Genomic DNA, 26059 nt, shown 5'->3' on the forward strand with positions numbered 1-26059 from the left:
TTTTAGAAGATTCTTTATCCATGCTACAGTCTTACTTTTATGGGTTCACATATTACAGGGAGGCATCTGCCATTTATCAAGACATTAATGACTTGTAGTTACGTGTCCACATACTTTGTAACCACTGAGCTGCCCGACAACAGAGGTCACCGTAAGACAGATGACTCTACAAACCGGTTTAAAGATCTCCTTGCACTTTCTCTTTTTAAGAGCACCAGCAGGGCTCCTGATATTTCCACACTGGGATTATTGTCCCCTCTTTAAAATTCCTTATACCACGAGGCTTCCATGATTTACTGGTAGTCTTCAAACAAAAAAAAAAACTTCCTAACAGAACATCCATTGATTGCTACAGTTATTTAAAGGCTAACAATAAAAAATCATAGACTTCAGTCTCCATCAAGGCAGAAAGGAAACAGTAATTGCAATTTGTGAGCCTCCTGCCGTGGGTAAAGGAGCTCAGGCTGGAAGAAAGGAAGCTCGGCAATTTTAGTGGCTGTCACAGCAGATCTGGGTGAGATGTGCCGATTCATTCGTACGTCATCCTGTGATAAGAGGATTTGTCAAGGTGAAAATATGGATGTGAGGTATGAGTGGGCCCAAAGGAATACCAGCTCTGAGGAGGAACACCAGATAAAAGCATGAATATATGGGAAGCTGTATGGGAGTGTATTTGGTGAGTGCTAGTCATGTCTCTCTAGGTAGACAGACCTTGAAAGAAGAGACCTTTCTGCAAAGGTGTAATAGCAAATAATATGGTTTCTTACCCCATGTGTTTTGCCATACGCAAATCATGGATTTAAAAAAAAAAAAAAGAGGCAATATAACATGAATGTTAATATAGTAATATGCATTACTCTTTCTTCTGCCAAAGGAGAGGAAAGAGGCATTGGGACAGCCATATCTTTTAGGAGTTTCCTTCCCCTTTAACCAAAGGCAGGGAGCAGTGATATGAAATTTCCCTGTATTTAATAAATAAATAAATAAATAAATCTATGAAATTTCCCTGTATTTAAAAAAAAATAAATAAAAAATGGGGATATGAATTATCAGATTCCTAGCTTGTAAAACATTTGCTCTGCCTTTTGATACTAACAACGAATTAGCAGATTCCTAGGTTGTACAACATTTGCTCTGCCTTTTGATACTAACAACTGTGAGGTCCCATCAAACCTCAGACAAGCACCTCCTCTTCTTGCTATTCTCCATTCTGCATTCTCAGTTGGAATACGGTGGGGGATTGGTATCAGCCTCAAAGATCAGTGATGCCCTCGATCAAGACTGAAACATGGAGCACTTTTTCTCAGTTCAGTCTCAGAGCTGAATTTCCCTTCCATCTCCTGATTTGGAAATACACATAGGTGTATGTAGACTAATCACCGTGAAAAAATATGCAAATAAAAGAATACATGAAAGAGGAACTGACTGCCAAACTTTATGATGGATGAGTCTGAAAGACATTTGTTCTTACCTAGCACTCCACAGAGCACCAAAACATACATACATACATGGAGTATTCATCAGTTTGCTTATGACAGACCTGATTTTGCTGTTGAATTGAGAGTTTTTCCTCTGACTTTGCTGAACAGTAGATTCAGCCCATTGTATATAAAGTTAATTCACTAAATGTAATTCTGTATTGTCTCTCTTTTTTTCAGAATGCTTGAGGATGATCTGAAACTCAGCAGTGATGAAGATGACAATGAACAGGTAAGTACATCTGATACGAGTGCATAGATCATATAATCTGATAAAGCTGTTTCATCAGTTGAATGTGCTTGCATGTCGGTTTACTATATTTGCATCAAAAGCGTTTTGAGGTGCTGCAGAATCCATTAGCTTAAATCTTGCTTGCACATAAAACCTCAGTGGGAGGAAACATATTCTTAAATAGGAATGCATTTTGTCAGTTTTGCTGAATTAACTTTGTGAAGTGGATTAAACTAAATGAAAACATGACGTACTAGCCTTGGAATACGAGACTACATGTGGCATCAAGCAGGAATAGCTAATGTGCTCTGAGTTTCTGTCCTCCATTGTACCAAACTCATGGTAGAACTGGCTCCAATTGTTCTGCAGTCAATTTCTGACATTTGGATGATGACTTTTTTGGAAGTGGATGTAAAAAGACCACATTGGACCACTAACACAACTGCAGAGTTGGTTTGCACTTTGCAGTTCATTTGTAAAATTGTACCCAAAAAGATTGGGTCTGTAAGTTCTTTTCCAGTCAGTGAGTAAAGTCCGTAGTTAGTAATTCAGTGATTCCCATTTGTGAGAGGGAAAATCTTCAGTGTGTAGCTATAAATCAATATTGAAAGTCTCTCAACCTAGTTGGGACGTTAATGAAGAATGATTTTCAGAAAACTGGCTCATGTTATTCTCTATCCTACCTACTTATAAATATTTATAGATAATACTGGGAAATAAAGCTGTTGAAACTCATATTCTCAACATTCTTATCAGAAAAAAAAAAAGAGGCTTTGGCTTAAATTCATCCTTCACGTTACTTTATATATGCAATACATTCATATGTGTAAAGGTCTGGAATAGAGAGGAAGGTAATGCTATAATTCAGTATAAGATCATCTGTTCATCGCTGGATATGTTAATTATAAGTCAATACTTTTTTCCTATTTATTTTTAAACCACGTAAATGTTCTCCTTCAACCTACCTAATCTGTCCTTTAGGGTCATGCAAGGAAAGATTTACCTTCTGGTGTCATCTGACCCCTTAGTCATACAAGTCAGTATTTTTTAGCACTGGGACAGGCTTGTGCTCTCATCTGAAGCCAAAGCATCAAAAGCCTGTGCTTGTGCATTGAGTTGTTGTACAAACACAGTGGTTGCATCTCTTTTATTTGTATTACAAATAGAGGGCACAGACAAAGTTATACATATGATAGGAAAGAATCATGCAGTATTTTAGGTTTCCTGAATGAATGACTCTGTGTGTCTGTTCGTTAGATTTTTGTCACACACTGCGTCCCAGACAAAGGCCTCGCAAAGCTGAGCAGCGTGGCTCTGCTGCGTCACTCACACGTTACACTGGCACTGCCTTCACACTTTAGCAGCTTCTGCCATATCTCGTTAAAGAGAGGGACTTGGAAATGCAAAGGAAGGTTGATCTGTCCCACTGGCCAGGCACATAAACATCAACAAAGTAACTGCAGTGGTTTTTGACTGCAAAATATTTTTTCCAAAAAGTATGTAAAGTATTTATTCATGAGGAATAGATCAAGGCAGTTGCAATATATGAATGGTACAATGTTGAATGTTCAGCTGTGGAGCTCAAAGTTAGAAAAATACTTTTTTTTTTTTACATAAAGATTTTGCAGTCTAATAGCCACTATAATTCAACTGTACGCATGTGCACATTCTGACAGGGAGAGTTGTTCCTGGGTCTGTGGACCTTGTGCTCTCTCAGGTATTAAACATCTCTTTCCTTTTCTTCCCACTCCTGAGGAGAAACACAACACACACGATAGCTCCAGTCAGTTCTATAATGAAGAAGCTGAACCTGATTTCTGGATGAGAACTACCAGGTTGAAGTCAGTGGAAGGTGTTTATTCTACAGATAGCATTCACAAGGCTGTTATTGCACATGCTGCCCACTTTTAGCATTCACTTTTCAAACAGAATTTTGAATAACTGGAAACTATTCCTAAGAGTTATAAACATGATCTGGAGAACCCTTATTAATATAAGTCTTAGGACTTTTATGGTTCGGCCAAAAAGAGTTAAGGCACACATGATGATGGCCTGGCAACATAATGACCAAGAAAGATTCCTGAAAGGAGGCTATACACTTTAATTTTACCCCAGCGGGCTTAAGAGGCTTCGGCAAGTAAGAGCTGGCTGGAAATGCAAACTGCTGGTGCCAAACTGCTTTAAATTGCATGGAAAACTTGTGGTTTCACTCTCCTTTTAGACTTCTGACACTTGTGGGCTTGATGTAGAAGTTGTCAAGTGAATTTCTTTGGACTGTGACATGCAGGAGGTCCAATGAGATGTTCATTGCAGGTCCCTTCAGACTTCAGCTCTGTAAAGCTTTGGACCATATTGATCTTTGCAATAAAGCATGAGGCAAGTTACAAGTCACTCCACTCCAGCTGCCAACTCCCGTCATCACTTTTTGGGCCTCGCTTGGAGACACCGCAGTTATCGCCTACATCTAACCCATGTAAACACACCCCACAGTGTCTTCAGTGTAAACACTTTGGAGCTGCCCATATGACACATGCTTTGTCCCATAGACAAACTGCTGATTCTTATGTCTCATTGCAGGTGATTTGGGATTAAAGACACACAGAAAACGTCAGGTTAGATCTGGAATCAATTTTCATTTACAGCTGAGAAGCAGTTATTGATGCTGTGCTCACAGTTCAATAAAAGATCTAAAGATATAGACCTTGTGTTTCTTTTTCAATATAAGCAGCATAATCAGTCTCAAATGTTTTTACAAAGAAAATTGTATTGACAGTTTTATTAAAATTGCTGTCTTTAAAGTTTTAGTTATCCACAATTTGACCTACTTGAATGGTTTTTAATATGCACAATGACCAACCCAATAGATTTTTATGTCACATATTTATAATACCAGGTACACATCTGTTTAATGTATTATTTGAGAAATATTGTTACACTTAAGCATTGCCTGGATTGTAAACTCTTGTAGTATTGTCCCTGAGAGGAATGTTGGCATATGTATCAGTATTGCATTCAGAAGTCCTACTGCACAATATTTTTAGATTGGCTACGAGAGATACAGTCAAGGCAGATGACAGACATGTTATTAGTAAAACTGTTGGATGACAAAGCATTTCAGAGATGTTAACAGTCTTCTGTGAGGAAGGACAGAGCTTTTAGATGGCTTTATTACTTTGTTAAAAAAATACATCAGAAATTAGGAAGAGCAGTGAAGATTTTTAATTAGTAGCTCAGTTCAGCTAAAAGAGCTTAGATAAAACACAGGTTAGTATTTTTGTTCTTTAAAGCACCTCTGTATAATTCAAATTAACTTTGAGCTCAAAGGCATCCAAACGAGTTGTGCCTGGATACAGTATTTTAAGTAGCTGTAGTGTACCCAATTTTCTTTAACCAGCTCCTCTTTGTTCTTCTGCCTAAGGAATAGTCCTGTTAACCTTTGAAACGCGTACTTAATTTAAAGCACATTGCTAGCGTTCTGTGTGTTTTTGAACCAAAGAAACTTTGATAGTAGTTACAAACCTGCTCCATTTTCAGTATTTTATGTATGTAGTGGTTTTCAAGCAGAACAAATCAATAGGATGTTTTTCTTTTCCATTTGATTTTTTTTCCTCCTTCCCTTAATGTTTGCCACTTTACTGCCATTTCTCTGATAACCATACAAACACAAGACATGCATATAATCCATGGCCCTGCTCTATCACTTGTATTTTACACAACCATAATTCTTTTTCGCTACATTAGTATAAGGTAATTACATTCAAAATGTTTGACTTTGTAGCTGAGTCTAAAAAGGTGCTCAGCCATAGGCTGAGCTTTGAATTCTCATAACGCTTACTGAGCTTCCCTTTACTCAAGTTAAATTTTTGAAAAGTTTATGAAATTCTAAGACACAATATGCCTTCATTGTATCATGTAAACACTTTTTAAAGTGGAACAGTGACCACTTTCCTTGTAACAATAGATATCCTTTCCTGTTGTAATTTTTCCCATTTTTTAGCTGGATCCTGAACAAGCTGTTTACCTCCCCAAGGTTTCTCTACATTTCCATTTACTTTGTTATCAGCAGAAAGGCTGAAGAGCAGCTCTTCAGTAATGACATCAATACTGCACACACAGTGAGAGAGGTCATCTTGTCAAAGCTATAGAAAAATCAGATGGATTAGGATGAAACTAGGTGCAAAATAACTTTGATAGAGTCTTTTAATGTAAACAGTTTATCTGTCATTGGGTTCCATTGAAATCCCAGAGTGGTGCAGCATCAGCTGTAGCCACAGCAGCATGTGTTTTGATAAAGAACCCATATTCCAATGTTTAAGATCTACAGTCATGTTTTATAACTGTGGGGAAATGTTTTCATTAAGCCATTAATGAAAACAGAAGTGATTAGGATAATACAGTCATTCTCTAACCTTGTCAGTCTATAACCATGAAAAATCCTTTCATGAAGATATGTCTCAGTCCATTTTAATTGATATTCAAATTATTTTATTCCACAACACTAGTTGAAAAAAACATTTATCATCAACTGTGTGAAAGGAATACTTCAGCTTCTGGTAAACAAATCTTGGTAAGAAGAGATTCGATGGCTGACATGTCTAAGGCCATAATTCACATGGTAATGACGTAGTTTCATGCCATGTATTGGTTATTATACGCAGAAGCTTTCAGTAACTACTCTGAGATCTGGGCTGAGCTTGCTGCAGTTATGAGCAAAAAACATGGTACACCACTAAAATACACAGTGTTATCAAAAGCTTTTAACTTGTTCAAATTCACAGAATCTCATGTAATTGTTTCTGCACATGTTGTTATTGTGGAGGTCATCCATCAGTGAGGAAGGGGATTACTACAACCCTGAGGACAAATGATTGCTTTAGAGCATACAGAACTACAGATCAACAACTGTAAGTTTGTCCCTGCAGGTTGCAGACGTGCTCTTTTACCTGGGCTCTGGGGCAGCAGCAGCCTGGACCAGCACAGGAGCTGGAGGAGCTCCATCCCTCTAACCAACTTGCCTTTTCCATGGGTTTTCTTGTATGTACTGGCAGCTCGGTGTCTCAAAAACCCTCCACTGCAGTAAAGAAAATAATACAGGAAAAGAAAATACTGGCAGGCAGGCAGGCCTAACAAAGTGGGGATGAAATGCCTTAGTTGAAAAGATGGATACATGCAGCTGCAAGATTCCCTCTCTTCGCTTCCCCACAAGTAAGAAGACACTTCATAGCCTCTCAGTGCTCTCTTAATCAGGTGCTTCTCTTGGGTTTAATTTTTATGCCACCAGCTGGAAGCAGCCAGGCTCTGTCAGCGATACCAAAAGACATCATTTACCTGAAGGAGAAGCTTTAAAAAGACCTGACACCTCTGTCACCAATTAACTATAGGTGGAAAGGCTAGTTGTTCCTCAGTGCAGCCATAAAGACCAGATGCTGGAGATCTCCCAGCCTTCTTGGGGCATGAGGGAGGAGGGAGATGCAGCTTTCAGTTCACAGGACAGGTCTTGTACTGTCTGTGCGTACATGCTTGTGCACACATCTTTTTTGTGAAGGAGTCTTTGTTCTAAGCATAGAGGAAAAATACATTTCCCTAAGGTCACTTGCTATATATGCCACTTAGGCAAAAGCCCTGTATTATTTTGGCAACAAGCAGAGGCAGCAGCAGGTGAGATAATTGATTGACACCAGCATTGGTGTTGTTAAGGGAAAAGCCAGACTTGACCATACTGTCCTGTAAAAATAAATCTGAAATCTGTGATATCTGTGGGCCATCACAGTACTCAACATTCACTAATCCGACCACACAGGAAACATTTATCTCCCTTTTCTCCTCAGAAGAAGAGTGTGATTTTTATCATGCATGCCTTGTGAAGCATTTTGGTAAAGAAAGTGTTTGGCTTTCTTACACTGGCCATCTGCAGTGTTGCTCTTTTGTAAAAGCCCAAGCAACTGTCTGTGAACTTCAAAATCTAAATTCTTGGGAGTTTTTTTACACCAGTAGAAGATAGTGCTAATGCTGGCTTTGGAGGGGGGAGCACGGGGAGGGGGAGAAAGGGGGGAAAGGGGCGCAGTTTGCAAAAGTCTGAAGGAGGGACTCATAGGTGGCTAGAACAAGTGTAAAGTAGGTGATGAAAAGGGCATGATAAATCCAGTAATTGGCTTATGTCAGCCAGAATAAGGGGTGAAGTGAAAGTTGATCTCCCCTGGAGATATTCCAGAAGGAGAACCATAATGAGAACTAAACACCTTAATTTTTCTTACAATGAATTCATCTGCCACTGCAAGGTTTGCTGGGGTTGGAGGTGCTCCATTCTTGCCAGCAGGATGAATCTTCCCAGAACAGACTTTCTGCCTGCTCACAGGGACAGGTCAGGACCACAGTGTGACAGTGTAATTGATTTGGGCAGGGTGCTCTCAGAGGGAGCGTACCTGCTTTATAAAATTATCAATTTCATGGCATACTATTAAGCATAATTTTTGGAGCTGTGCAATTTAGTAATTCACTAAGTCATCTGAGCAATGTCCTAAACCAGACCAAGGTCAGCAAAGAGTTACTTCACATGCGTTTACCTCTGTTACCTCTGCTGCCTGTTTGTAATAGATTTAACGTTCAGTATAGATGTAATGTTCAGTATAAATTAAAATCCTTAAAATCTTTAATCCTGAACAGGAAATAAATGTGCGGCATGACCAACAGCAACAACAATTCATGTCTTCCCAGCACTGCCACTGCTGGGACTCTTTGACTCTGCCCTTTTGCTTCTCCAGTCTAGGGAACTATTCATTGATTTAGAGCAAGGAAGAGACTAAGGATAGGTTGGACTCCCGAAGGAGTGAGATAAAGGCCTTTGGCACAAAGGAAAATCAGAGGGCATAAACTGCAAATGAGCAGGGGTACAAGGGGCTGTTGCCAAGAGAAATACCTGTCCTCCTTTCCATTTTGACACAGCAAGTTATAACTCATGTAAGCATTGGAAAAGTAACAATTGGACATTGCACACTAAAAGTACACCTCATTATGGGACCTCAAAATATCAGCACTGTTCAGGTAATTTTCAGTGGTGGAGATACAAAGAATTGCTCTCCTCTGTTACAACTGGGAAAGTGAGGAATACACAGGTTGTGGAGACTGTCTGCAGCTGCACAGAGAGGTCACAGAGTAGTCTTTGAATCTACCCTTTTGCTGCTTATTTCTTGAGGGGTGTTTAGAGAAGACTTTTTGTTTCTCTTATAAATGTTTCTTGACCTTTTCTCTGTTTCTTTTGCCTCCTCAAGATTTTTAATCATGTGATTAACATGTTGAAATGCAGCTATGGAGTAAACCCAACAAATAATGGATTTTTTGATTTATTAGCCATCTGGAGGGTTGAACCAAACACACATTTTAGAAAAATCATCAGTAAATAAGACGATGACAAATACTGAGTTTTATTCCTAGCTAGCTGTTTTATATTTTCACAATAGGAGTATTATCCACTAAGCCTAGGTCATTTGTAATGAATTTGTGACAAATTATTTGCTAGGAAATGATGTTTCAAACTAGAATTTCACTTCAGAATTTTTTTCTTAAACATGGACCATTCAGGACAATTTTCCCAATTTTTTGTTATGAAAAATCAGGCCTAGCTCTAGCCAGGAGTTCTGTTCTCTGCAGTAGAACTCTGCAATGACCAAGTCAACTGGTATTGCCAGAGTATTTAATAGCATTTGTAAAGCAACTTGACAATGTTTCATATGGCTACAAAACAAGAATCGGTAAAATTTGTAATGTCATGTTACAATTTCTGTTTTGTTGAACGGAGTCAAAGTTAGTACAATTAGCAACTTCCCATCAAAAACATTTTTGAAGGAATCCACTGTACATCAAAATGATGGGGAAGGAAGGCACTGTTTCAGGCCTCTTCTGTCAAGGTGCATTGGTTCTGAAGTTCTCAAATAAGCATACTGTTATGTGAGTTATCTTTGAAATAAGTCCATTCACTGACAGCCGTAACAATTTGTATTGTAAAGTTCACCAAAGACCCTGAGTAAGCTGGAGACTATGTGACAAAAGCAGCAATGTTCATAGTACCCACAGCAGCTAATTTAAAACCAGCTCAGGTATGTTGTCTATATAAGCAACAAGCACTCCTCAGAGCTTAGTGTGCACTCGGTGGCGTAGCTATTTTCTCTGTTTTTTGAAAAAATATGGAATACTTCTTCAAGAATGAGAAGTGGCCATGTTTTTCATTGCATGCTTGCTTGTTGTGATTTCTGTCATTGGCCTGATGGAAACGTAAGGATTTGGGAAAAAATGCTGTCAGAAGCCCAAATATATCTGTATTGTTGCTCAATTAAAAGCAGTTCACTTATATCAAGGATCAAGATGACTCCTAACCCACAGGCAGATTCTTTTGGATTTGGCCACTTAAACTCTGTTTTTTGCTTACCCAGCTTCCACTGCACCAATTGAAATTAAATTTCCAGTATTTCAAGTGTTCTTGAGCATCACTCTGTGAAGCCATGAAGGTTACTTCATTGCTCAAAGCAATGATGAAAAGCTCTCTGTGGTTCATACACAGCGAGAGTTCAATGAACCATTCTGATTTGTAGATATCACATGCTTGGTGACTTGATATTTCAAAAATGGATCTTAGCTGATCCATCCCACATGTTTGGCTTCTGAAGGAAAATACTCATTTTTTAAAAATAGGACATGGTGAGGAGAGTATCTGCTCTATTGTTTTTGGTCCTAGATACAGTAACATTGGGCTTTTTGTCCTCGAGGTGAGACTGACCCGGAACATCACTCACAGAATCTCAACTACAAGGTTGCCAACTTCACGTCAAAGGCAATTAGCAAGAAAGAAATACAATCTCCTCTGTTGACATTAGGGGACAGGTAGAGGAGAGCATAACCAATGAAGTGAAGAAGAAAGAAAAAAAAAAGAAAAAAAAAAGAAAAAAAAAAGAAAAAAAAAAGAAAAAAAAAAGAAAAAAAAAAGAAAAAAAAAAGAAAAAAAAAAGAAAAAAAAAAGAAAAAAAAAAGAAAAAAAAAAGAAAAAAAAAAGAAAAAAAAAAGAAAAAAAAAAGAAAAAAAAAAGAAAAAAAAAAGAAAAAAAAAAGAAAAAAAAAAGAAAAAAAAAAGAAAAAAAAAAGAAAAAAAAAAGAAAAAAAAAAGAAAAAAAAAAGAAAAAAAAAAGAAAAAAAAAAGGAATACAACACACATATTTATGTATGTTTCATCACATACTAATCCTTCAGCCCTTGGGTTTGAGCTTTCTGATTGCCACCACAATTCTGGATGGATTGTTTGCAGCACATTATAGTGCAGTCAATAAGTAGTGGGTTTTGGTTTGTTACTTAGAATTAGGATAGTTAAGGTGTTCTATGTAAATAACAGAATGGTATAACTTCCAAGTCAAATTATAATCTACAAAGATAGATAGATAGATGTATAAAACTGTATATGTAACTCAACTAATGTGGAAAGGTTCTTTGTTTTTATTGGATTAGGTCTCTAAGGAGTCTCTTGTGTACCTACAGGACAGGAGAAGAGGATGGAGGGTTGTAAACTTGTGTTGAGTCACTTAGCTATTCACCCACACATACAGAGCTGGTTAGAAACTGGGATATTAAGCTAGGTTAGATTTGCAGCAGCTGATGGAAAAAGTTAAAGCATGAAGGCCTTCCTTCTTCTGCCAATGTATTCAGTGGCATGAACTCAAATTAGCCATCTGTCTCACCCTAAGAGACTCTTGGAGGCCCAGCCATTGCCTTCTTGGGTGGCTGATCAGCGCTTCTGAATCAAGGGTGAGGAGGCATTCTTAAAAAATATTTTTTTGTCTAATCTCACTTTCTTGAAATTAAATACTTTTCTCTGAAAATCCTGGATTTCCAGTTATGCAATGGAAAGTATATATTTTCTTCAGATAGCAGGCACTTTCCCTGTAACACTTGACCAAAAAATCTAATTTGCCTTCTGCGGATGTCAATTATTTTACTTGGGTATTTTTGAGCTAGTCTCTTGTCAGTTCATTCTCCTCAGGTCTTTGTAATATAGGAAGGTTGTACTGGCTGGAGTACATTTTCTGGTCCGTTCTATCCAAAAGCCGGCCCAGTAATTTATAGTGATGAAGAAAAGCATATTTTTTCACATTTTGCGGTCCTTGTGCAAAATCTAGAAGCAGTTTGTGTTATTTCCACATTTAATCTTTTGTTTAATAGTTGCCTGCTGACAAAATAAGATTATGGGCATATCCACACTGCACATCAAGTAAAGCATACTTGAGCATGGTGGTTCTTGATCTAATGCTAAAACAATGAGCGCCAAACTCAGGTGTAATGCAACATAAGAGGAAGGAGTCATTCAGTTAAAAATGTCTTGGGAAAACATCCCTGGGCAAATGCTCTCCGATGGATGATCCTCTGTATCTTGCTGCATTTCTTGTATTCTTCATCTTCTTATTCAACACTAGAGTTGGCTGTTGAAATAAGGTCTTAGAGAGCAGAGGCACAATTATGGAAAGGCCATAATTGTTAAAAAAAAAATCAGAAGGAAATTACAAATTAAAATGGAATGATTGTCTAGTTCACTCTGGCTTCCATTTTCTAATCATACTAAATTATTTTAATGCATGTTTTCAAGCTCAAAATTAGCAAAGGTCCCATGATGTAATTCTCCTAACACCCATTGAATATTACATTATGCCAGTCCAATTTCATTCCAATCTTTTGCAGCATCGTCTCCCACTCAGGGCTCGTGTATCATGGTTTAGGGGCCTCCTACCTGCTCTGTTTCTAGACAGTACTTTTAATACATGAAGTCTAGGAATCATTGTGGAGTTAAAACTAGTTTCTTATTTGTAAAGGCCTAGGCATATAAGATAAAAAAATAATTCTTAAAACATGTTTGTCTTTGAAATATCTTAAATTAGTAATCAAAAGCTCACATCAAGCCTAAAACAAATCAAACTCAGTCATGAAGATGAGAAACAGGAATTATTAACTGAGTAGCGAGGCTGATGGAGGCTCAATGAGATCATTTTGTTCAAAGATTAAAGGCGATGAACACTGAAATAGTTGAGGAGGATGGCTATGAACGCATCTGACTAGAGCTGCTAAATTCAGTAATGATCAAAAGTTAATTATCAAAGCAGAGAGAACTACTCAACACAGACAATTTGAGTCAATAGCTAAGCAGCCCAGAAAAAAAGTAATTTGGAAGAAGTATTTTCCTGTAATGAAGTTATATAAAAGACGTACATTTCAAAGAAACCTGCCTAAAACAAGATTGCATTCTTCCTGATCAGAGAAAAATAATTAGCTCTAATTGACAGACCTGCTGCACACCAAATATTTTCAAACAATATGTTTCTGCATCAAAGCTTAATGTGTAGAGTTACTCAATGTCACTTTGATTTTGCCTTCCTTTATCTTCTGCCACTGGGCATGCTCGTGATATCACAACAACTACGCTTTGAAAAATGAATGAGCAACACCTACAAGACAAATAAAAGCAGAAGGCCAGATCCTGCATTTCTTTCTCAGGCGGAATCCCTGACGTATTCCGTGCTGTGTTTAACATCACCATGGTCCCGCTCAGAGGCAAACGGAATCATTTGTAATATGAAATGACCAGTTGCTTGATCATCCAGCATTAAACTACCCTGGCATGTAGATTAGCCTGAACATTTGCAATATTTGTTTAAAACTCTGTATGAATGAGCGTGTGTGTGAAGGACACTGTCCCTCCAGCATGCACCTTTTCTTAAGTGTTAGGGAAGTGACTTCTCTAAGTAACAAAGGGGAAAAAATGTGGAAATTCTCCGTGTAAAAATCTAAGGAAAAATATGTGCTATAAAGTTCATGGTCAAAGAAAATAAAATATATCTATAATTCTTTCTTCCTAAAGCTACCATGTTTCTTTCAGGGTAAACAGTTGCCATCAACATAGCTAAGTAGTCAAAAATCAAACATCCAGTTTACCCTCTGCTCTTTAATATTCTATGACTTTGACATTGCCAGTTCTCACCCCCTGAAATATCTTCATCTTCTTTAATTTTTCATGTAAACAGTTTAGCTCACACTATCACACACATGGTCTCCAGAATATCTTCTGATTTGCTTTGTATTAGAATTGACTGCATTATTGTTATTTACTTGTGGTCCTAGTCACTCTCCACTCTTCTGTTTTCTTTTCTTTATCTGTAGTTTGGTATCAGTTTTTGTGGAGTGATTTTTGAATAATTCAGGGGGGGAAAAACTGATTTAGATGCAAGTTTCACATGCTTGAACTCAGGATTGTTATAGTCCAGCTATTTGGTATATAGAAGGATCAAGCAAAATACCACTGTACAGTCAAAAAAAACTTCTGCCATTGTGGAAGGCTGTTTATGAGCTTTAAAAATAATTTTGGTTCCCTGCAGGATGGGAGTGAAACTTGGCATTTCATGGGAGGCTTGGGAAACTGAAATGCCGGTTTTGATGGTGTTTTAATTCATTTTAAATGAAGCATTTGTGTGTTCTTACATGTAGTTTATTACTCAGAAAGATTTCTTAATAACATGCTTCTGACTCTGCATTTGCACACGGCAGCTGAAAAAGGGAGATTTGGGAGAGTGTCATTGGAAAGAGGCACAACTCGCATTATCTCACTAATGAGCCAGGGACCCCATTTCATCATAGGCTTGTTTGAGAGGACATAATTAGGTTTGGGTCTGTAACACTTACTTGTGCAATCTTAAGTTTAGCATTTCCTGAGGTTTAAGTGTTTTATTTAGCAACCCTACTGTACAATTAATATAATTGTTTCCTATCATGCATTCATTGATTTATTCTTTAGATGGAAAATATAATTCAAATGAAACAAACACATTTTTCTTCACATTGTGGGAGCCAGCCTAGAGTATTAGTGTTTCCCCATCTCAGCTCTCATGATCTCTAATTCTTTCTCTAAAATTTTAAACTCATTTTTAGGGATTTCCGTGGATTTAAACACAGAATTTATCTTTGCTATGATTGGAGGCAAAAGTGCTAGAAGAGCAGGTATTTTGAAAAACTAGCCCCATTGTAGAGTCCAAAGGAAAACTCATTCTGGCAAAATTTGGAACCCAGTTGTGCAGGTCCCAGAGGTTTCAGAAGTTAGTCAGTTTTCATAAAGGATTTAATTCCTCAAGGGCTTATGTGAGCATTTTTCAGGACCACTAATATTAGCTGTTCCTATGTGGGAACCATTTTATTCCCATCCCTAAGCATAGCAGAAGTTAAAGTTCCTCACCAAAACCCTTCTCTTCAATTTTGATAGGCTTTATAAAAATATCTTTGAAGGTAATTAAGCACTAAAACTTTCCTTGCTATAATGGGTTTATGGATCAGTTGTCTTAATTCTGCCTTTCACCGCTATCCGTGCTTGTAATCTCACTAACCATCTGACCGCTTTCCACATTTAAATCTATTACAGTCTCGTTCTGCAAACGCTAGGAGGAATTCTGTGAAACGATACACCACTAGTTTATCTGAAGGTGATATTTCAAGCCCTCTTGCATTAAAACATTATTTACCTATTCTGAAAAAAAATCAGAGTGGGGATGCAAGGTTGGTTCAGATTACATAATTATGCCACAGAAGCATTAAAAAAAAAATAAAAAAAAATCTCCACTGAAATCTCAAGCAGCTTAACCAGTGTGAAAGACTGGCGCGGCTCTGCCATCAGTGCCCCCAGCTGTGTTGCTTAGCAACATTTTAATTCAAGAAGAATCGAAGGAGATGAAATCCCTGTGGAGAGGGAAACAGAAATAAGAGGGCCGTTGACAGATGATCTGAGTTGTTTCTTCTAATATACTGTGAAGATCACTGGCTCTTTTCATGAATGATAAATGGACTGTACACAGATCAATGGGTTCAGCAATAAACTGGAACCAGGCTCCATGTCTGAGGTGGTGCAGGCCGAGAGGCCCAAAGATTTACTCATTTAGATGATTTGGAGTGTGTTTTCTCAAAGGTTTCACAAGAGGAAATTGATCTGAACGTTTGGTCATCCCTTGCCCTTTTCTGTTGTTGGCGAATAAAAACTGTTTTGGAAACGGAGTCTGTTCTTCCCTTTATTTTTTCCTGTTGTTCTTGTTCCAGATATGGACAGATAGCTTGTGGCAAAGGGGCCAGGCCTCAGGGCGGGAAATGAAGTAATCGCCCTAAATGAGCGGTTCCTAAACACTCGTGGCCATTAAAAATAAACAAACCACACTGATATCATAAACTGGGGCAGAAGGATTTAAAACCTGTAGTGGTACCTCTGGAAGGGTCCAGCTCCTGCAGCCCTCTGCCCGGCTGTGTGCTTCTGAAGAGCATCCAGGTGTTGATGTTTACTTGTGGCTTCGTTGTGCTTTGGTGTGTTGCTTAATTGTTCATTTCCCCCACCCCTCTTCTGTTTACAGGCTGCCGAAAAGACAAAATTGAGAAACATTCCTGTAAAGTAAGTTATTTTTATATCTGTTTGAAAATGCAAGTTTAACAAAGATGTTGTATACAATCACTAAAAGGATGAAGACAGTACAAAGGGCGATGAAAGAGATAATAGAATTCAAGTTGCCCTAATCATAGCTATAAAAAGGGCAGTATCATTGAGGAAAGCTTTCAATTTCTCATGTGTCCCTAATGATTGCACTCCCCAAGTTTCATCCAGTTTCCATAAATTAATGTGTTGTCTATGAATAGCTGCCAAATAATATCACAATCATACTCAATGCATAGTGCTCCTAGCCTTGGGGAGGTTTGTACATGCTAAAAAGATTATGATTTTTAATTGCAGTCCTTGAGAAGGTCTGACAGGGGGGAAATAACTAGGAATGTGCCAAATGATTTCTAGACACATGGGAATATTTTGCACCTATGTATCAAGGCTTTGCCATCCTGTTGATTAAGAGCTCTTTCTCACTCCATGTGTGCATCTCTTTCATACCATACACACACGTATGTTTCTGCTCTTTACAGTAGGGCTCTGTGAAGGATGAGCAAGCTACCAGGGAGCAATTTCCAGGGCATTTTATGAGAAGTTCTTAAATCTTAGGGCACTAGCAGCAACACTCAACCATATATCATTGAATTAAGAAAGTTGCTATATAGATGTACTGGCTCTTTGAGAAAAGACATTTTCAGTTAAAGCTACTAGCAATCAGTGATTCTGTTTAAATAATGAATACTCTGGTCTTAATGGGCTCTTATGTACCAATAAAACACATATTTTTAGCTTCAGTAGGTGGTCATTGCAGTTTAACTAAGTCCCAGTAACTGTATATTCCTATTACAGACAGAGGAAATGTTCTTATTTTTATAGTAGTTTGCTGATCATGCTGGCTTTTGGACTGGAGTGGTTTTGTATTCGTAAGAACATGCACTGACAGGACTCACAAATCATTGTGTTTTAGCACACATAACAAAAGAATACAGTTCTACTTCTCACTTAGCTTCCATCATGTATAGTCATTTACACCTTGTAAAGTGAACGCGAAATGTGTATGAATACTCCTTGGAGTGATTAGGCAAGATGCAAGATAGTCATAAATCATTCTCTCTTTATGTTTCATTCAATCTGATAAAAATTAGAAATAGGATCCAGCAGGGACCTGATAGCACATGAAACTTCTAATAAGACAGGGGACCTTTCTTGCCTATAGGGCTAGTTCAAATTCAGTGCAATCTGAATTAAAGTCATTGTTAGCTGGTGGTTGTTTAATAGAGAGTGTGAAATGAGCTGTGTTTTCACCTCACATTCTAGAAGATCCAGGAGTTGCAAGGTGATAAGGGTGCTGGGGAACAACTCCAAAATAATAATTTATCATTCATTCACTTTTTTGTAATATTTTGAGTCAAATTCTTAGGAATGGCTCAGCTGAATCGAGTTCTCCCACATATAACAGAGATATTGAGCTTTGCAGTCATTAAACAATGTGTGTGTGACACTGATGCCCAATTAATCCACCAGAAAGATTTGGGAGTGGGGGGAAAGGGTGATTTAGGTTAAATCATTCCTTTATGGGACTTGAGTAAGTGAAATATTTTGGAATGGAAGAAGGCCAGATGGACAGTCTCGCTCTTTCCACCTACATGTGCGTATTTCACCCTGTCATGTTTTCCCCAACTGGTTGTTTAACTTCTCTTTGACTATGTTCATGGTGGCAGCTTCAATTAGTACCCTAGGGAATCCATTATACATATTAATTACACACTGCATAACAAAACAGCTGAAAAATCTGCCTAGTATTTTTCAGTGACATGTAACTATTTAAGGTACCTGTATACAATTATGATTGTGTGCTAAAATATTACTTCTCAGGGCAAAAGTAAGAATAGTGTCTTTAAGATAGGAGGAGCAGATATAGATTGCATTTATATAAGCGTCACAGCCACACTTAGTACAGCTCAGGCTTGTCTAGCTTTTACTTGTTTCTTTTGTAGCTCTCAAATGTCAAAGAGAATTTCACTTGAATTTTAATGTTCTTCAGCTATGCAAAATAAAGCTAGTAGCTTCCATTGTCATAAGGGCTGAAAGCTGTACAGATTCCTTCTACCATATGTGACTTATCACATACATTTTTAAAAACACATTTCTGTTATTAAGACATATGTGATAGTACACTTCTGCAAATGTGAATTGCTTTTGGCTAAAAGCCATGCACTAATAAGTTGAGTTGAATCTAACTGCATTTGACATCTGTTACAATATATATATTTTTTTTTACATATATAAATATATATAAAATATTCGCAGTTGTCATTAGCATAAAAAATTTCCTTGTTTTTATGTTGTGGTGACATAGTTCTTGTGTCTCAAAACTGGAATTAGAAATCACTCCCTTTTAAAGACTATGGTTTATATCAGGTACTTGGACAGTGCTACTATTTAACATACTAGTTTAGGAGCATTATGAAGATTTCTGAAGAAATTATCTATTTACTTTTCATTGCTCAGTTTATTAATCTTGTTGGTTTAATGTTTGGGAGGAAGTTTACTGTTCTTTTTTGTTTTGTGGAATCCCTCCAGCACTTAACACTTATGGAGGAAAAAAGCAAGAAGGTTTCCTTACTACAGTACAGTAAGGCAGCCAAGCAGCTGGCTTCTTAATGTCCAAGTGTCTATAGGTGCTTAAACTAATTGGTGCGAAATTCCTGATGGCCAGGGTAGATGCAGGTAGCGTTTGGCTCCTTCAGACTGCATGGTTTCAATTCCATGTTGCTTGGAGCACTTCAAGACACAACACATCCATAGGAACTCATCTTTATGTACTGATAGTATCATCTGACATAACATTACTATAAGTAAGCACACAGAAAATAGCTAAGAAGTCTCTGTGTCTGCAGAACTGATTTTTTGGGGAGGTAGTGGGCTGTGGAAAAAGTGCAGTTACTTTTCCAAAAACATAAGATCCTTTTCTATCTGTATGTAGCATCAAGGTGGCCACCATAACTGCAGAATCCATTACATTTAACTTATCTTCTCCTGCCCTTGTCCTATAAGGACCACTTGCCCAAACCCATTGGTTTTATCCATATTTTCATTGAGAGCCTGTTGTAGAAAATGGATTTCCTGGATGCAAAGTCCTAGATACTTTCTTATGTACTTGCTGGTCCTTATGCTATTCCTATCCCTGAGTCTGGAAGAGGTAACATGACTTAAATGAGTGTACTCTGTGGAGGGTTTATGATTTCTAAAGAGCTGTTACATGAGAAATGGTTTTGAATTAGGACACATACAGAGGAAATAATCTTTTGTGTGAATTGATGAAAGAGATTTGATGAAAGAGAATAGGGATATCATTAACCCTGTGATTTGATGAAAGAGAATAGGGATATCATTAAAATTCAGTACCTTTCTTCGGAAACCTGACAGATGATCGATTTTCCCAGATTTTTTTCCAGGTTTGGGTAGGCAGTTGGAGCCCATATCTTCATAGAGCTTAGAGGAATCGTATTCATTTTGACTTGGACCACATCACTTGTCTCTTATTAGTGAGTTGAGCCACAGGATCTCCTCAGATCCAGGCACAGGCAGGGTTAGGCCTCACTCAAGTACAAATACGCTTGGCTTGGCAGCCTGTACATTAACGTAGACTGAAGTTCAACCCAACCCAGTGCTTTATCTCTGCCAGTGGCATAAGATGGAGGAAGAAGAACAGTAATTATGGCATCTTCTACTGAAGGTGGGAGGTAGTATCCTCCCACCTTCATGGACACAGCTTTTAACACTTCCATAATCACACGTCCAGTGATTAGGAGGTACCAATGGAGTTATCCTCTATGCAAAATCTCTTTTGAGGTCAGTTTATACTTCGTGTCCCTACAGCATCCTGTGGCATTGAGCACTGCAGTGTGTGAAAAAATACTGTTTTGTTTGTTTAAAACCTTTTCCTTATATGTTCACTGGAATTCACTCAAGTAGTTACTCTTACACAGAAGACCAAATGATTACTCACTCTTCTTCGTTCCTGATATTACATATCTCTGTCGTATAGACCAAGGAGTCTTCCTACTCAAAAGTCACTAATAATGCTGTTTTCTCTCTACGTGTGTGAACCCACCAGTGAGCTAATATAGACACAAGGTAAGTCTCTCTGCAATTGGGAAAGGAGGACTGTGTGTCTACTAGTTGAGCAGAAACCGTGGTTAGGAAGATGACTAGTTTCTTTTCACTGTTTTCCATATTAAAGAGATGAGTTCTTTGCATGGTGGTGCCCTTCTGACTCAGGACTGGATATAATGCCACTCTGAACAAATGCCTCAGATCAGTTCTTTATGAAAATGCCCAAATGGATTCCTTGCGAAAATGTGGGCAAGTGAAAGAACAGTTCGGCTAAAACCTGATGTCATCCAACACTAAGAAATAGAACAGTTTTGAAAGAGAGGAATTATATTTTTTAAATGGAAAATGAATGCTTTTAAGAGTGGTCCGTGTAGTCCATGAACTGCTGTAGAACTGTGAGAATATTGGAATTGACTTCTTGCTTCAGGGAAGAAAACACTGCCTTCCTTGAGTGTCCCTTATACTCTCTTTTTTTATAATCCCTTTAAAAATCTTCAATAGAAAGCAGTGGCATTTTCCTCAAACACCTGCATATGCTTAAATTTGCTGTAGATTTAATGACTTCCAGATACATGTTTTGGGATTATAGCTTGCATTAAAATCCTGCTGCTTTTTATATTTTTAAATATATTTGTTTTCTGTCAGCCACGAGCTTGCTAACCAAAGAATTCTGGTGTTTATCCTCTTTTCCTACCATAAAACTCATCTTCTCCTCAGAAGGGCATCTGACTTGACTTGGTATGGTTTTCTGTCCCAACCATCATTGGAAATGCAATCCATTAACATTTGATATCTTGACATTTCAATTGACCTCTCATTTGCAAAGCGCAGTGGTATTTTTCGTGGCCTTTTCATCCTTGATTATACATGGAATAGGAGTGACTGTTTCTACTGACTGCACTTTAAAAATATCTTTGTTTTACCAGCTGGAGTGGCACCTTGTTTTTCCCTCCCTGGATAGACCTTATTCTGCATGGAAGGTCTGAGGTCTAAGCAAGTCATGCAGAGCCAGAGGATTTTCTTATTGACTCACTAAGCGGGAGGGCAAGCAGGTCAGAGACTCCCAGGGTCAGTTAACGTATGCTGTAATAGCAGTAACCATAAACAGATCTTTTGCTCCCGTTGGCAAAAGTGCAGGCCAGTGGGCTGGGTCTGAAGGTTGGTTTGTTTTTAACCAGTCAAATCAGGCACTTGTAACCAGTAGAGGTACGAAAGGGGCTGTGTGTCGGTACACATGCTTAGCTCTTCCACTGCAGGGTATCTCCTGTCCTGTATTTTAAAAAAGAAGAAAAAAAAAGGAAGTGTGTTAAGTCTAAGTTGAAAAAGCCTCCCATTCGTGCATAATTGTATGGGAGGATAGCCATATATACATATATGTATGTGTATATTTATGTACATGCGTGTATCCGTAGACACCTATGGACCATAGGTATCTATGGACATTTGTGTATGTGTACCTAAAGGACATTTGCTAAAGGATTTACACTGCTTTTAAAGAAACAAAAAGCCCAAACCTGCCATAACTCTGACTATCAGTGAAACTCTGAAGCAGTTTCCCCACTGCCACTTGTTAGTCTCTGTTTCTAAACCTTCCTTCCCGTTGTTGCTCCTCAGATTATTTCTGGCAAACTACTAAATCAGCCAGCACCTATTCAATTAGTTCTAAAAATCTATTACAACATAGTGCCTAAACTGCCTGCCTATATTCATTTCTCAAAGAAATCCATTCATATTTATGTTTTAATACTTTAAGTCTAGCATGCGAAAGCACTCAAATCCCCAGTAGAAATCCAGGAAAAAGCCTGCTTACAGGCAATTATAGACAATGTTCTTTAGTCCCTGATCCTCCTAGTCTGTCCACTTAGGCATCTACACAGGTGCAGGGTTCAGTGAATGGGATCCGTTTATTGAACCAGCAATAAAGTCCTTCCAAAAATTCACAAAAGCTCCAAATGCCACTGATTCTGCAAGTTGGGCCACGTGGTAGAGTCTGTACAAACATGCAGTACTCACGGCAGGGTTGGCACCTGGAGTGCCACCGTGAAAACCCATACGCGGGTGCTGCTGGTGGTTTCCAGTGAGTTTTATTTAGCGGGGCTACGTTTCCTCAGCAGAATGTGAACTCTAGAAATGTTGCGAAGGATTATTTTACTCTTACAAGTTAAAGGTTAGTGTTGGAAATGGATTAGCGAGCTGCCACTTTTAAACTGTTTGCAAAGAAACGCACATATTAAATCCTTTTTGATGATATCACATTAATCCCTAAATACTGATTTTTATGTAAATTTTGACTCTTGCAAAGCTCTGACAATTCAGCTATCCCCATGTGGTTTTATCAGAGCTCAATTGCTCCTTTAGATCTTTTTTCCTTTTTGCAGTACCTTTTGCTTTATTCCAAAGTCATCACAGCAGCTGGAAGATGTAGTACTTTAGACATAAAATAATAAGTCTATTTAATATTTTACCTTTATTTTCTGAATTTGTTCCTCTGACACATCTTGTTAGATATATTTTTATCAGTCCAAAGGATAACCACAGTAGGGCTATTTTTATTTCTAGGGAAATGATGCATGATAACTACTGGCAGGACCCAAAACAGTAAATCAGTCCTGTTCCAACCACAGAATGTATTAAAAGTCTGTAGCCTGTGGTAATAAGTTATAATTTAGTTGACTAGCAGTTTGTTTGGACTTAAAACTGTACAAATGAGTCACATTGGCTAAGTCCTGAAATATAAAATCGTTTGTGCTTTATTAAGGTTTGCAGCTACCACCACAACAGGTACCTAGAGAGAACACACATTTTTCAAATGGGCGCAATACATTTTTATAGTGAAATGCTTCCGACTTGATTGTATAATTTATAGTAGATGGTTAAATTACCACACGTCCTGTGTAGTGCACAATGTTTGCTTACAAGACAATGAGATGAACAGACTCTGAGAGCTCATTCATCTCATCTCTTACAAATCTGAGCACGTACCATCAATACCAAGCACCACTGGCTGTATCTAGCCACAAGGCGCCCCTCAGCTGCCAAGCCAGGCATGTTGCTCAGTAGCCACCACAGAACTTCAGACAGCTAGACAAACCTTCTTTTTTGTGTATTTTTATTTACAGAGACATGTATACGCTAGTTTACCAAAGCTACTCTTGCATTGTATAAAATTTGCCAGGACTCTTGCAGCTGGACAAAAATAACTATTTTCATTTTAACTGGGTCACTTTTGCTATTTTTCAAACTAATATTTTTATACCTTCATTGTGATACAGCTTGTCTAGATTAAATTTACATCAATTTTTAAAAGTTGGTAAAAAGTGAATGTTCAAGCCAAACAAAACCTTTTTTTTCCTTGATTCCTTCTTTTGACAGAAAAAAAAGTTAGTTTAGGTCAATATTTTTTTCCAGTCTTACCGTGTATCTGCTGTTGATCAAAGGAGTACCTGTTCTCTCCTCACTTGTGCTGTGGTTTTGATCATTTTAGATTTTGTATTTGTCTTTCTGGTTATTATTTTTAATTTTAAGTTGCTACGCATTTATTCAAACAATTATTCTAAGTGTTTGCTTTGGGCATTATATAAAGTAACAGCTGTTTTCTAATTACCTGTGATCTTTTTTAAATTAATGCTTTAAAAATGTGCTTCTGAGCAATTAAGGTATTGCAACCAAGCAACAAATGCTAGCAAAATTGAAGACAAGGCCTGATCCTGTTATAAACGGGAGTACCTGTTCTGCTGGTTGTAGTACAGCTGGCTGAATCCAGCATGGGAACCAGCCTCCAGATCTCATACACCTGAATTTCACTGTTTTACCATTTTGTGCTGCTGGAAGATAAATAACCAGAGCAAAACTGTAAGTAGTGTTAGTGTAAGTGTATGACTACATGGTTTATTTAGGTTCTAGTATGTGCTAGACACTCTCCAGATGAAGATCCCTGCCTTGTAGAGGCTGGTAAGAGGCAGTGGATAAAGCTGCCAGGGAGTGGGATTTCACTGAGGCTGTCAACAGTATCTTTGAAATCTGTAGGCCTGTGTCTGCTCTCTTTTGGACTGCAAAAGTCCTCTAGTTTCACTGGCATTTCTCCTAATTTTACCTTCATGTGAGAGAGGAAATTTCCTTGCTCTTTCTGTCATATGGCAATATATATAGCAGGTTTCCTCTGCCTTGCAGGGTCATGAAAATGGGGCTGAATAAAGGTGGTCCTCCTTGCAATCGTCTGTTATATATCCAAGAAAAAGTGCCTGCCATATAGCAAACAGTCCTTTATTTTGGCAGTAAGTGAAATAAAAGAAAAACAGGTGTCTTTCAAGCATTTATGGTTTTTTTAAGTACAAGTACAAAAAAATAATGATCTTGTGTTGAGAGAAGTAGGAAAAAAATCTAGTCATTTAGGATCGATGAATACAAAAGAAAGGCAAAAGCTAGATAATGTTTCAGGAAATAACACTGCTACAAGGTTAATTTTGCCTAGTACAACATTTCCTAGTATTGAATTGCCTGATATACTCCCTCAGGGATTGCTCCTGCGCTTGCAATAATCGAGGCTGATTTTATTGGAAAATCACCTCTGGATGAGAGACATACTCTAGAGAGAACTTTGCATGGGTACAAATAGGTTTTTGGTGCCAGTGCCATGTTGCCCAGGCCAGCACAGTTATAGTTCCCAATCTGTCTGTGCATTCAAGCAGCAAATTCATTAGCAACCCTTCTGGCAGGATAGAAAAATAGACATATTAGGGAAATTTACTTTGAATTGTTTTCAGGATTTGTTGGATAACAGTTCAGTAATCAAATTGCGCCTCCTAACAAGAGCATTAAATATTTTTATTAATAGTGGCAGGGAAGCTGCAGATATTCCTTTAAGTGCAGAACGCTTTACCGTAACGCTGTGTGACTTGCAGAGATCATGGATGAAAGAAGAGATTAGCATAGCTGGGGCGGGGGTGCTTGTAACGTCGGAGCTGATTTTTGTTTTGTGCCGTGTGTCGAGGCTGTGTTGAGCCCGCGCAACTCTCACATTACAGATGTAATGTATGTTCAAGTATCGGCTCATCCATCAGCCCCTGCCAGTTTGCTGGCTCTATAATTGTAGTAGTGGGCCGTATCTTGACAGCGCCGTGCTCTCTCTAACTGTGGGGACCTAAGTTCAGATCCATGTAGCGGCTTCCAGGCCTTGTCAAGTGGAAACTGAGCATATTGTAAACAGAGCGCGTTTTTGCCTCCAGCTGGGAGGAGGGACACGTGGAGCGCCCGCGCACGAGGGCCCTCCGCTGACCTTGGGGTGACTTTGAGTGTGGGGAGTCAGGAGAAGCGCTGGGAAAAGGCTGATTCAGAGAGACAGATGAGCGAGGAAGAAAAATCAAGGAGATTGGCACAAGGACGGTGGAGAAAAAAATCTTTCTACAGAAAGCAGGAGAAATTTTTACACTCAAGGCCAACACTGAGCCCTTATCATCAGGCTCATCTGGCCGCACACCAACAGTAGAGAGAGAAAAAAATACAGAATGCAGCTTGCAAGCTAAGGTCTGTGCAAAAGCTAGTGAAAGAGCATAGACTGATTTTTTTAAAGAATAAATGACATTAAGCTCCAGGAACTGACAGGGTTAAAAATTAGGATTGTAAAAAATGATCTGTATACTCTTGTTTCCTAAGTCCTGTTGTCTTCATGATTGTTTCACTGTGAAGAGGAGAGCCACCCTCAGTATCAATCATTGTAAGCTATTTAGACACAGAAATAAGTGGCATATGGCTTAGCGCTTTTGGGTCTAGCAATCAAGTAGCAACCTTCTGCAATACAACT

At 38.3% G+C, this 26059-nt stretch overlaps 1 protein-coding gene across 1 annotated transcript in view; it reads left to right on the top strand.

Moving 5' to 3' along the window:
• AFF2 (AF4/FMR2 family member 2) overlaps window positions 1-26059 on the top strand; it is a 341823-nt gene that overhangs the window by 246330 nt on the left and 69434 nt on the right. Inside the window, exons 9-10 of the mRNA XM_014954912.1 lie at window positions 1659-1710; window positions 16118-16155. Coding sequence (XP_014810398.1) covers window positions 1659-1710; window positions 16118-16155 — 90 coding nt within the window. The remainder of the gene's footprint in view (window positions 1-1658; window positions 1711-16117; window positions 16156-26059) is intronic.

This window comes from Calidris pugnax, unplaced genomic scaffold (genome assembly GCF_001431845.1).
Source record: "Calidris pugnax isolate Ruff unplaced genomic scaffold, ASM143184v1 scaffold38, whole genome shotgun sequence".
Taxonomy (NCBI): Eukaryota; Metazoa; Chordata; class Aves; order Charadriiformes; family Scolopacidae; genus Calidris; species Calidris pugnax.